At 45.3% G+C, this 13,477-nt stretch overlaps 1 protein-coding gene across 1 annotated transcript in view; it reads right to left on the bottom strand.

Annotated features, from left to right (window-relative positions):
• Positions 1–12,873, bottom strand: part of MARCHF4 (membrane associated ring-CH-type finger 4) — a 111,304-nt gene extending 98,431 nt beyond the window's left edge. Inside the window, exon 1 of the mRNA XM_039233158.1 lies at positions 12,158–12,873. Within this exon, the coding sequence (XP_039089089.1) occupies positions 12,158–12,679 (522 nt within the window). The 5' untranslated portion in view covers positions 12,680–12,873. The remainder of the gene's footprint in view (positions 1–12,157) is intronic.
• Positions 12,874–13,477: the final 604 nt, after the last annotated feature.

Here is a 13,477-nt window from a genome sequence, read left to right as displayed (position 1 = left end):
ACAAGATGCTATACTAAAGTGAAGGATGCTTTTGATTTCATTCATCACAATGGCTTCCACACATTTGGGAAAAAAGTATGTATATCTGTGAGATAATTTTTACTTAGTCTACCAGCAGTGCTTGGGTATATTTAGTTTCATCTACCCCCCCTATGATGTCTTGGCAGTGCCTCCTGAGATCAGCAGCCACAGACAGAAACACACACACACACACACACACACACACACATCAAGGCAGAAATTCTCAAAGAAAAGTTTGAAGAAGACAATAGAGACTCAGTGAGATCAGATAACAACATCAAGAGCTAATGTTTATTGGACATTTGTAAATTTATCATATGTTTGCATTTCACACTATGCCAAGAGTTTCACACGTGTTGTATCATTTGAGCCTCACAGTAACCTCTAAACAGATACTGTTATTATCATTCCCATTCTATAGCAGAGGAAATGAAGATTCTGGGTCTGTAAGTGATTTGCTCAAGGTCACACAGTGACTGCATGGCAACAGTGAGATTTGAAAGAAGTTCTGCTTGGGTATGTAGGCCCCATGTTCTTATCCACCCTGCCAATTTTCTGCAAAAGCATCTCTGATTCTTTGCTTCCATTGTGACTATGCCTGGAACAGTCTTCACTTTCCTATTTCCCAAATTCTTCCCATGATTGGGTCTTTAAGGTCCAGTTCTAAGTTCATTCTTTTAGGGAGACTGCTGTTGCTAGTGGGAAATCGGTATGCCAGCCCCAGGTACTGCTCCTCCACCTGATATGGCATGAAGAGAACAGGGGACTCCAAGGGGCTTGGATACTACTGAGTCCAACCTCCTCCTTGTATAACTGAGGAGACAATAACAAAACTACTAGCATTTACTGAGTGCTTACTGTGGGTCAAGCCATGTTCTGCACACTCTACATATATTCTTTCATTTACCTTTCTTACGACTCTAAGAGAGGGGTACTAATACTGTTGAGGGGGAGACTTCTAGAGCTCACTACATCTGAATTTCCTCTCTTTCCAGGCACACAGGAGGATGACAGTCCCCATCCCTACTGCTAGTAGGTAGAGCCATGTTTCTAGACCCAGCCAATGAGCTATAGGCAAAAGTGATGTGTTATCTGTGAGCTGACACATGTCGTTTTGGGTACTCACTGAGCTATGGGGCGGCAGGCTGTGTACTTTCCATTGCCTTGCTTTGAGACTCTGGGCCTTCCCCAGGGTGGCCCCTGATTTGACTTTACTCAAGAATACTCTCTGAACATAATTCAGGAGTAGGGATTAATGGTTGTATTAGCCAGGGAATTTAACATTAGCTGGGCAGCAGACAAACCTCTGAGTTTCAGCATCTTAACACAATCAAAGTTTACCTCTCCCTCATGTTACAATCCTCTGTGGGTTAGTTTTCCAATCTTGTGCCCATCCCATCTGAAACTTATAGCTGTCAGATCACTGAAGCAGGGAAAGAGAGAGATGCAAGAAATATCCCTTCCTGCCTCTGCCCTGAGTGACACATGCCATTTCCTTCCTTGTCACGTGGCCCTGTGCTCCCTCTCCCCCTCCAGTGCCCAGTTCCCTGTTCCTTGTATGTCTGACTGAGAACCTCAGGTCTGGTGGAGACATCTCTTCTCCCCCTTTGATTACCCCTCCAAACTGCTGCCTAATACAGAGTATTGCTCAATCACCTACTTTACAATTGTCAAGATCAGTTGTTGAAAATGCAGATTCCGGGGTGTCACCCCAGGAACAATGACCTGAGACTCAGCATTTTCCCCCTTCTTGAGGCACTTCTTGGTATCCACAAATGTTTCAGAACTATTACAAAGTGTACACCCCAGATCTGTGGCATGTAAACTCCAGTTGCATACACCTTTTAACATATGCATGTACCATCTATCCTATCATTTATTTTATGAGTAACATTTTTCTCTGTCTTACATTTTTCCTTCAATAAATTTATTTCCAAAGGAGACTTCTGTCACTACCATAAATAAAAAACTGATGTCATTTACCAAAGAAGGAATAGACAAGCTGTCTAATAATATACGATATAATATTATTCAATGCTAAAAAGAAAAAAATGCACTATCGAGATACAAAAATACATGGAGGAACTGTAAATACATATTACTAAGTGAAAGAAGCCAGTCAGAAAAGGCTACACACTGTATGACTCCAGCTATATGATATTCTGGAAGAAACCAGGCTGTATTGTCAGGAGTCCAGGGCTGGGGGCAAAAGGATGAATGGGTGGAGCAGGGGATTTTTATGTCAGTAAAACTATAATGATACCATGTATGGTAGATACATGCCACTATCCATTTGTCAAAACCCTTCAAACCCATAACACCAAGAGTGAAGCCCAATGTAAACTAAGGACTTGAGTGATAATGATGTGTTAGTGTTGGTTCATCCATTATAGCGAATCACCACTCTAATGCAGGATGAGGTTAGGTTGGGGGGTTCACAAGGAAGGAGTACATGAGAACTCTGTACTTTCAGCCCGGTTTTGCTTCGAACCTAAAACTGCTTTAAAAAAAAAAGTCGATTAATAGGGGTGCCTGGGTGGCTCAGTCAGTTAAGCATCTGACTTCGGCTCAGGTCATGATCACATGGTTTGTGGGTTCAGGCCCTGCGTCGGGCTCTGTGCTGATGGCTAGCTCAGAGCCTGGAGCCTGCTTCAGATTCTGTATCTCCCTCTCTCTGACCCTCCCCTGCTCATGCTGTCTCTCTCTCTCAGAAATAAATTTAAAAAATAAAATAAAAAACAAAAAATAGCCGATTAATAAAAAAACAGAATAGATGCACACAACTGCAAACAAAACAAGACTAACAAATTCTAGCCAGATATTACTGTATGTCCTTGTACTCTAATGCTGATGCCTTCTCTTTGTTTACAGAGAAGACTGACACGTGTTTAAAAGGTATTAAAGACATATTATCACTCCAGTGAGATTTTCCCCTAGACATAATCATAAGGCATGAAAACAAACTGAAAAGAGAACAACGTTCTCACTTGATGACCAACATTATCTAACATCGTGTCTGTCGGGGGTATCCACCTCATTCCAGGCTTCTAGAAACACTAGTCTAGGAATGACCGTGAAGACAAACACCGTTCTGTCACACGTTGGGTAAGCATGTCTTCTGCCACTTCCTCTACATGCTACTCTGTGTGTATAGTCTGCTCCTGGCCTCTAGGGACTGAGAGTCCAGGAAAGTGTCTTTCTGCACAGTTCCTGCCAAGAAGAGAGTGCTGCTTAATAAAGATCTGACAGGAACATAGTGGTGATGGAGATAGATAAAGACAACTATGCCGGGGGGAGAGACCTGAGCAGGAGAGCAGGGAGGTTGAACTGAATCAGGCAATACAGAGGCAAAAAGTCAGCTAAAGAGACACACTGAATATGAACACTGATCTGAACCGATCCCTGATGTCAGGCACAAAAACTCCTAGGGGGTTACTGTGTGGTCACAGCACAGCCTTACTTAGAGCATCTGATTTTTTTAAGGATGTAGTAAGAGAGAGTAGTAGGAAAGGCAGCAGTGTGATCTTGGGGTCCCACTCCAGGTCTCTGAGCCATATTGACAGCATTGACAGAATAGAGCTATATAGGGCTCCTATTTAATGAACAGCTATGTTTCTAAAACTTTAACACAGCATGGCCGCTACTTATGATAAGTGTTCAAGTTGAGTATTTTATTCCTGTTTTTAAACAATGAAAGCAAAGTCTAGGGAGGTTAAGTAACTTGCCCAAGATCACTCAGCCGGGTAGGGCCCAAACTGGGATTTAAATTCATGTCTTTCTGACTTCAAAGCTTGTGTTTCTCTCATCATTCAGCAATAGAACAAGAGAAGGTCTGCTCCTGGCCAAGTGGACTCAAGCCAGGACAATGATTACTATGATTACTAGAATAAGAGTCATCACTATTTGCCATTACAAAATCTGAAAAGGAGATGGGATGGGATGGAGGGGGTCTCAGGACAGCATCCATGTCCCTTTTGCCTGGCATCTTAACTTCTTTTTTAAAAATTTTTTAATGTTTTGTTATTGAGAGACAGAGAGAGACAGAGTATGAGTATGGGAGGGGCAGAGAGAGGGGGGAGACACAGAATCTGAAGGAGGCTCCAGGCTCTGGGCTGTCAGCACAGAGTCTGATGCGGGGCTCGAACTCAAACCGTGAGATCATGACCTGAGCCGAAGTCAGACGCTTATCCTTCTGAGCCACCCAGGGGCCTCAACTTCTCTATAGACACATACATATATGTGCGTATATAAACACACACACACACACACACACACACACACACACACAATATACCTTCAACCATGCATACACTAGGGACCAAAGGTAGCACTGTAAGTCTAAAATGAACATGTGCCAGGAAAGAGACCAAGGGATCAACAAATATTTAACCCCTACTGCATGCAGAGTCATTCTGGCCACTAGGGTGGCTATGAGAGGCTTCTTCTGCAGAAACGGATGCTAATTAACTTCAACCACATCCAAAGCAACCATTCCATAAATAAGGAAACAAATTTGATCTGTCCACCTCAATATCTCTGAGCAGGAACCTGGCGAAATCCTCATGAGAGCAATGAGCTGGGTCCAAGACTGGGACCTGTGTGTCCCCCTTGATGGCTTGTATCGTGGAGTTAGACAGAGCCTATATTTGCAGATCCTCTCTTTCTCTGACAGTTTGCATCTACCTGGAACTCAAAATGTAGCTAATTCAATTTTGCCTATTTTGTTATGAGGCAGCCAGTCCCACGTGCACCCCATTTTTACTTTTAACATACACAGAGGGAGGTATCAAATGTGTACTATATGCAATATACACACTTAGACTGCATCTTACATGTGATACACTCAATAGGGGGATGGTGTGCTGCTCAGGCCACACAGTATTCACTTGCCAGCTTCTTTACATCTGGGCTCACTTCCAACTTGGCTTCCTTCCCAGCAAACAAGAAGCAGCTCGCTCATTCCCACACTCCTTCGAGTAGCCCCTCCCCCCCCAACCAGCTCCCCCTCCCCCAACTCACAGGCCACAGCTGGGCTTCTCCAACATACCAGCTGGAAAAGAGGAGGGCGGTGGTTGGGGGGTGGGGAGGAGGGAGAGAAAGAGAGTCCCAGTATCTGGCCTTTCTCCTCCCACACTCTTTAGAAATCCATATTTTACTCCTACCCTACCAGCTTTATCAAGTACTTTTCTGGGGGTGGGGAGGCTCAGATAGAAGCCACACCAAATAAATTAGCCAACCCAACACAAGCAGATGCAGGCTGGCAAGTGAGGAAGGATGACTCTAAAGTGAGCATCAGGTAGAGGATCTACAGACAATTGAGGTGAGAATCAGTCCACACCTGTCAGGACACCAGGTACCTCCCTTCTTCCAATCCCTAATTCTGCCTGTGAAGGTGAGACAGGTGCACTCAGTGCTTTATTCCCATGCATGTGTGTGCATGTATGTGCGTGTAAAAAAAATAGATAGCTAAATCTGGAAAGCAGCCAGGGATGTGATGGTGGAAGTTGAATATCCTTAGATCATCTCCTAGTAAAGAATGAGAGCGCACTGGTGAGAACCCTGAGTGAGGAAAGGGTCCTTGGAGCTTTCAGTTTAAACAGGACTGGGACTGGCTAAAGTAGGAATAGAAAAATTACCATGGAGGGGCGCCTGGGTGGCTTAGTCGGTTAGGCGTCCGACTTTCGCTTAAGGTCATGATCTCGCGGTTCGTGGGTTCGAGCCCCGCGTTGGGCTCTGTGCTGACTGCCAGCTCAGAGCCTGGAGCCTGTTTCAGTCTGTGACTCCCTCTCTCTCTGACCCTCCCCTGCTCACGCTGTCTCTCTCTCTCTCTCCTAGAAATAAATAAATTTAAAAAAAGAAAAGAAAAACTACTATGGAAGATACAAGATGGGAAAATGGGAAAACAGCCCTCTCATGATTCTGGGAAGAGTTTACGGGGCTTCCCCTTTTCTGGGATGGTTTTGCATCCTAAGCTCCATGTTGGCATCTGTTGCCTATCATTCATGACGTGCTGCTTTCCTACTGTGGTTTGTGCCAGGTATAAATTCATGATTGCCAACAACTTGGGATTTCCACGAACACAAAACAGAGACTGGTCTTTGTGATCTTTGCCGAAGACACATTTGTACATGCCATGTATTGCATACACTGGCATTAGATACTGGAACAAGATGACCCCTTAAACTGAAAAAGGATGCAAGTTCATCTTCTTCTGCTTAGATTAAAGTGTTTCTGGGAGGCGCACCTGGGTGGTTCAGACTTCGGCTCAGGTCATGATCTTGCGGTTCTTGAGTATGAGCCTTGTGTTGGGCTCTGAGCTGATAGCTCAGGGCCTAGAGCCTGCTTCATATTTTGTCTGTCTGTCTGTCTGTCTCTCTGCCCCTCACTCACACTCTGTCTCTCCTCTTAAAAATTAATAAACATTTAAAAATTTTTTAAAAATATTTCTGGGTCCTCAAGCAATGCCATTGTAATGAACCCCAACTTTCAAGCTCAGGAAGGATCTTGAGGGTCACTAGTTCCAGTCACCCACTTGAGCCCCCTTTCTAAGGCAGCCTATACTATCTTGGTACAGCTTTGATAGAAAGTTCTTTCTAATATTAAGCCCAAGTTGGCTTCCCTGAAGATTTCATCAATGGCCAAGGCACTGCCCTTTGTTATTCCACAGAGCAGTTTTCTGCCCTTTCTGCATAGCACACATTCAGCATTTGATGCCAGCAAATATTTTTCTCCCTGATAGTCCCCTCCCTGTGGAGTTTCCCACTGGATGAGCTCTAGAAGCGCATTCATTCAATAACAGCTTACTGAGTATGAAACAGGTGCTAGGCAGGAGATTGGGAGTTGATGACCCAATGATGAGCAAACAAACACAGGTTGCTGCTTCCAGGGGTCTTATAGTCCCTTTGCAGTGCCTCCCTTACACCGAGGCAAGAGGGTCCCTTGCTGTAAAAGGCCCAACTCTAAACCTTCTTCAGCTGCATCCTTCACATAGGAAGTCTGTGATGTCGAGGAGCTATACCCTTCTTCTAGAACATGCTTCAATTTCCTGGGACCCTGGAATTCCTGTGTATTCACACATGAGCCTGCTTCCGGAACATTTAGGTTTCTCTTCCTTAGGTTCAAACAGAAAGGGGCAAGGGACAATTATTTAGGGTTAGGATGAACAGAGCTTGGGCAAGCCAGCTGGTGTGTCCACACATGTGTAACAAAGGCTAATCCTGATGGAAGATGTAGCCAGCAGAGGAAAGAGAATCCAAGTGGCCTGTAGACCAAGGACTAGATACCCCCATTTAGCTAGCACAGAATTCTAAGGAATCCAATAATTCTAAATTCAAAGCTGTCTTCCAGGTTATTTTGACATTTATTTGTCAGGAAAGGAGGATAAAATTCATTTTTATTTAACAGTTTTTTAGCTGGACTTAATGACTTTTAAATACTTTGCCTTATGGTATGTGAGCCTCCATCTATACTCTTACTCTAGAGTCAATAAATGTTAGGGATGGGCCCATTCTTTGTGGAGACTGAGAGTAATTAAATAATCATACACACACACACACACACACACACACACACACGCACGCACACGCACACACTGTAAAATTGAACCAGAACTCTAAGAAAAATAATATACTTTATGGGTCTCTCCTAAAATGCTCTACTTGATCTCCATTCTCAGGGTTCTTAATTGCATCTTCCGGTCTCCAGTTTCCCCTGAGCACTGCAAAGCTCTTCTCTTACTACCCCAGGACCTAAAACACTGACTGAAATATTTCACACCAGTCTTGCCCCTTCTCCACGTGGAGCTCTAGGGAAGCAAACACCAGGAAGAATAAGGGAGGCAGGCCATGCAGGTTAGTCTCTTCCAGACTCATTTTCTCTTTTCCATTAGGTCCAAAGCAGATACCCCACCACCACCACCACTACCATGGTGGATTTCATCCTTGTACCAACCTCTAGGTGCCTAGGAGATGGTTTCACCTCTTTGTCAAGGTATCCATGTATCTCACAGTTTTTCTGCTTCCAGATGTCTAAACTTAACCTACATCTATTTCTTCTCACTTAGTCTTCAGCAGAAACAGAGAAGCCTTCTCTGACTAATTGGGGAAAAGGTAGCACATTCCTCCACTTGTCTTTCTGAAAAGGCACCCCACACACTAGCCACTTTAAAGCACACGTCTCTTTCTTGTATCCAATATTACTCTAATTCACCTGCGACTCACTGTCTGTGTTCTTGATCCCTATCAGCTTCTGTGATGTCTGGGTTAGATTGTGAAACTCCCGAAGGGCAGGGCCACATCTGCCCTGTGTCTCCAGACCCTGCTTGGCAGAGCAGCAGGCATAGGTAGGCACTTACTTGATAAAGACTTTTGATGATGGAAATAGAAAAGCAGTGCTCTGAACCTAGAGGATTTTGAGTGCACAAGAAGCAATCTATTATCACCACCAGACCACAATCACAGCAGTCCTGCCAGGGACTAGACTGGGAAACGGCGCACACTTTTCCTTTTAAATGAGGCAAGGGGAACACTGTCTCACCTCTGAGATAATAACAACAAAACAGTGTGACAGCATGGCTCTGTGTTGACTGATCTGATGCTCAAAATGACCATCAGTTGAGGACTATCATTATTATCCCTGTTTTACAGAGGAAGAACCTGAAGCAGAGAGAGGCTGTACTACTTGTTCATGCCTCGAAATGGGGCCATCTGGCTTCAGAGATCTCAGTTTATCTGCCATGGTGCATCGAAGTGAACCAGTGCAGCTTCAGCCAGAAATGGACGGTAAAGAACTGCCAGCTGGGCACTTGTCCCACACTTCCATGGAACCTTGACCCCTGCCCAACCTGAATGAATGGCTGAGAGGAGGAGGATGGCTACTCAGTCAGCTTGTGAGCATGGAGCCAAGTTGGCTTTCGAAGCATTTGTTCACACACACCATCCATCTGCCTCCTCCTGTCCTCTCTTCTGGTTCTCAAACATGCTAAGCTTGTTCGCACTCAGGTCTTTGAACTTGCTATTTCATCCACTTGGAATGCTTTTTCCCCAGGCCTACACATCAGTGGCTCCTTCTCATCATGTAGGGGTTAGCTTAGATGGCACATCCTTGGGAAGGCTGTCCCTGATCACCCTTTTGAATGTTGCTGCATCTTTCTTAAACCCTCCCTTTCATTTTTATTTAAGTTATTACCTTACTTGACTTTGATCATAGTACTCAACACCATTTGAAATAGCTTTACTTATCCACTAGTTTACTGGTCTGTTCCTGCATCTCCACTAGAATGTCACCTTTAGAAGAGCAGAGATCTCACTTGTTTTGTTCATGCCTGGATATTCAGTGCCTAGAACAGCATCTAGCACACTGCAGGTTCCCAACAAGTATTTTTAAAGTAATAGAATGCATGGACAAATGAGTGTAAAGTCCATCACAGGTATGTGCAAAAGTAGAACTGGCTGGCTCCTGCTGTTGCCCCTTACCACATACATTACAAACTCTTATCAGGAAGAGACCACATCTTCATTTAGGGCAGTTTTTTAGCCCTTGGAGTAGTGGGAAATGACTAGGGAGCTGTTTGGTGCCTTTGTTTGGGCAAAGAAAAGACCAAGACGTTCAGTCACTGAGACTGCAGACTGCCCTCCCTTTAGAGCCACGTGTGGACAATTGCTGGATAGCTTGCTTCCTGAACAGAAAATACAATACTGACATCTCAGCTCTTCACTTTCTGTCTGTCTTTTTTTCTTCCTACTCTAAAGAGTTTCCTCCATCTCCCCTTTGTTGCTCTTTCTCACTGATATCCTGTGAAGAAACAAGTAAAAGTGGGAAAACGTGTTCATACCTAACACATGCTACTCATTCCTATGAGAGCACAATCTCATTAAAGTCTCCTGGTCCCTGCACAAATAATGCAAACCCCCAAATATCATCATCATAGGCAGGAATTGCTTCACTTAATCCAGTCTTAATGTGCCAACATGATCCCCCCCCCCACTCTTTGCACATAATAATAGAGCCCATTCCTTTATTGGTATTAGTGTTTTAATGCAATGCTTTATTTATGACACACCATAAAAATAATGAAGAAGAAAGGAAACTCCTAACCTCTGCCTAGACCCTGCATCACATGAGGGCATTTCACAATAGCCCTAATGATCCTTTTCTTCTTCTTTCTTCAATAAAATACTGCTTTTCCATGATCAAAATACCTGCCATTATATTTTAATCCTTCTCAAGATGTTTTCAGGCTCATTATCTTCTGAATCCTCCCCCTCAGACTTATAAGGAAAACAGGACAGAAAAAGGTGCCTCTAAATCACAGAAGTTGGAAAAGGGGCCCCAAGGCATAAAGCAATTTGAAGAAGTTCACACAGCAGGTGAAATATCATCCAGAACAGGCTCCAAGTCCTGTCGTTTTCTAGAGACAAGGGTGTTTTTGCCAGAAGCCACACTTTCAGCAGCCTCTGTGACATGCAGACCTAAGCCAACCCATATGGGAGAAGAAAGAAACAGCTTAAGGAGTTAGGAGGCTAAATAATTCTTTCTTTTGGAAAAGATGAGGCTCCTGATTGGGGCAAAATGCTGAACAGGAGCACCCCAAAGTGAGGCCCCACTCTTGCTGCCAGCCAAGCTACTCCACTCTGTACCTCTGTGGGAGGTCCACCAATGGAAGTGGAGAGAAGGGCTGGAAGAAAGGCACCGAGCAGGCACCCTGCATCTTCTCATCTAACAGAGTCCTCAGCTCTGGGCAGGACTTCATTTGGGACTCCAGGCAAGCCTAGTCACAAGAAGGAGGAACTCAACTCTCAGCCTCTCAGAAACATCAATTCAACAAGATCTGTATCACCTCCTCTCATAATGCCCAAGCGGGGGCCCCAGTCATCATCTGTCCCAGAAGTGTGTTGCCCATTCAGAGCAAAGATAAAATGAATGAAAATGTCAGCCAAGCCTGTCTCTCACAGAGCAAGGCTTCAGAAAGAGCCAGGGCCACTCAAGATCGCTGGCATCATTGCATCCTGTCACTCCACCACTTGTTCAGGAAACACCAAGAAGTCTTCCCTCCACTTCTGGGAAACTACTGAAAAAGTGGCTGTTGTGGCCACACAACTCTGACCAAGGTGTGATTGAATGTTCCTTCTCCAGCTTCACTAACTAGGTCACATTTTCAGGTGAGTCTTTTCCATCTGGATTCTGTGATGTGTTGCCACAATTCACGACTCTGGGAGAATGTCCACCTGCTATCTTCAGCCTCTAGAAGACACTAGATTGGAAGTGGAGCTGGAAGGGCTGGTGTGAGTCTGTCTGAAAATCTGAATGAATGGGTTATGGAGGACCTTCAGACTTAGCAAGATTGGTCCATGATTATACTTGATCCCCTATCCTGGACGGGGAGAGTTTAAGGGACATTCTAATCTGATGTGCTTCAGGACTAAGAAGAGGAGTAGATATGACAAGGTTCCCTTTCTTCCTTCTCCATATCTCTTCCACTCACTCTCAACCTGCTTCCCTATTTGCTTTCAACCTAGGAAAACCTTGAGTCTGCCAAGAAGTGTCTTAGCAAACAGTAGAGTCTTCTAGGACCTAGAATCTCTCTCCATGTCCTCCTCAGTGACTAAAACATGCTGCTGAGGATGTCAATGTAACATGGGAGGGGCAGTTGAAAGTGAAAGAATAAGGTCAGGCTTGTTGTGTTTCAGTCTGTGAGAACCAGGAAAGAGGACAAGATCTCTGCACATTTCCCTCCAAAGAGGGAAGAAGTTTGAATCTGGGACTGAAACTGGGCTGGGGGAAATGTCAGTAAACAACAAATCAGATAAAAAGAGATCTCAGCCACAAGCATGAATGTACCACCAAGTTCCTTCATTTTATCACTTCTGAATCGTCTATTCTGAGGATGGTTATGGAATTTTTGGATGGAATTGGAAACACTAGCATTGGAAGGAAAATGCAAAAACTGGGGTACAACTGAGCCACCAAACAGGCTCTACTGGGAACCAGACATCTTTTGGGGAAACTTAACCAAAAGAAACATCACTGAGGAGCCTTTAGAGACAGCACAATGTTTCCTGAGGACAAGCAGGTGAGTAGTAATCTGCAAGACCTGGAGACACCATAAGGCAGCAGGAAAAGGGTAAAGGGGTCTCACCTGTTCCGGCCCCTGGAAGCAGATGCGGCAGAGCGGGGTCCTCATGCCACTGTCCAGGCTGCTGCCCAGTGAGTAGCAATCCTCAGCCTTCCCCTTACAGAAGTCATCTGAGGAGGCACTGCTGAGCAGCGAGGCAGGTGGCTCTGTGGCTGGGCCGCCCCAGTCATCTTCCACAGAAGAAGGTGGCAAAGGTGGTGGAGGTGGCAGAGGAGTGGTCTCCCTGCCCACCCCTTCTCGAGGGCCCCTCCAGCCTGCCCACCCCCCGGCACCTAGAGCCGGAAGGGTGTTGTTGTTGGCCGCCAAACTGGGGGGCTGGGGGTCTCCGTGCATGGGCAGGGGCGCTGGAGGGGGGCGCCGCAGTAGGAAAACCTTCAGGTCATTGAAGAGCATGCGGCAGCGGCACTTGAGGAGACCCTGGTGGCGCAACATCTGGGGAGCCGGGGCACACAATCCACAGCAGTACCAGGCACAGCAGCAGCAGCACCACCACCACCAGAACAGCCCACTCAGGGGCATCAGCATGTGCCCAGTGGAAGCAGAGAGCCCAGGAGGGGCAGCTGGAGTCTTTTCAGAGGAAGATAGTAGAATGGTTTGGGGGGTTCCACAGCAAAGCTGTGTTTTAAGGGGGGGGATCTGCTTTCTCACTGGCTCCTCTTACAACCCCTCCAAGTAGCAAATCAATTGCCCCCAGCACTTAGAACTGTGAGTCACTGATTTTGAACTCTCCCTGGAAAGCTGGACAACAAAAAAGGTTTTCTTTTTTCCTTCCTACCAACCTTAGCTTTGCTCAGGGTGTCTCCTTTTTGCCTTTGACTTGGGGGCATTGGGAGGGGAAGGGTTTTTTTTTTTTTTTTAAATGTTGAGGAAGGGCTGTTTGGGCCTTGAGATCAAGGTCTAGTTGTTAGAAAGTTTCCCAGGAGAAGATTTTTGAGTTCTTCTCAAATTCCTAGGCAGTGGGAAATTTCTTTTCTTTTGTAAAAAAAAAAAAAAAAAAAAAAAAAAAAGGGTGGGGAAGATTATCAATCAAATTTGGAGTGGACTGAGCTGGGCTTAAGGCAAACCAGCCCAGTGAAAAATTGAGTACTGCATGTGCAGAGAAATAGTTTTCCTCAGGTAGCAGGTGACTGGTCGTGGGGGGTGGGGTGGGGGTGCACACTGGGGAGGAGAGGAGGTTGGGAGAAGTTTTAATTCTCCTGGGCAGAAAACTGGGGCAATTAATCCCCAGAAGCACCAGAGTTGCTTTTAAGAGAGCAGTTGGATGGGAGGTGAGGGGGCGGGGAGGAGGGATTGCAGGTGAAATTGGGCAAGGGACTTGTGCTT

This window comes from Hyaena hyaena, unplaced genomic scaffold (assembly GCF_003009895.1).
Source record: "Hyaena hyaena isolate Hyena2069 unplaced genomic scaffold, ASM300989v1 scaffold_71, whole genome shotgun sequence".
NCBI lineage: Eukaryota > Metazoa > Chordata > Mammalia > Carnivora > Hyaenidae > Hyaena > Hyaena hyaena.
The sequence above is the reverse complement of the archived record's forward strand: the minus strand, read 5'-3'. Positions and strand labels throughout refer to the sequence as shown.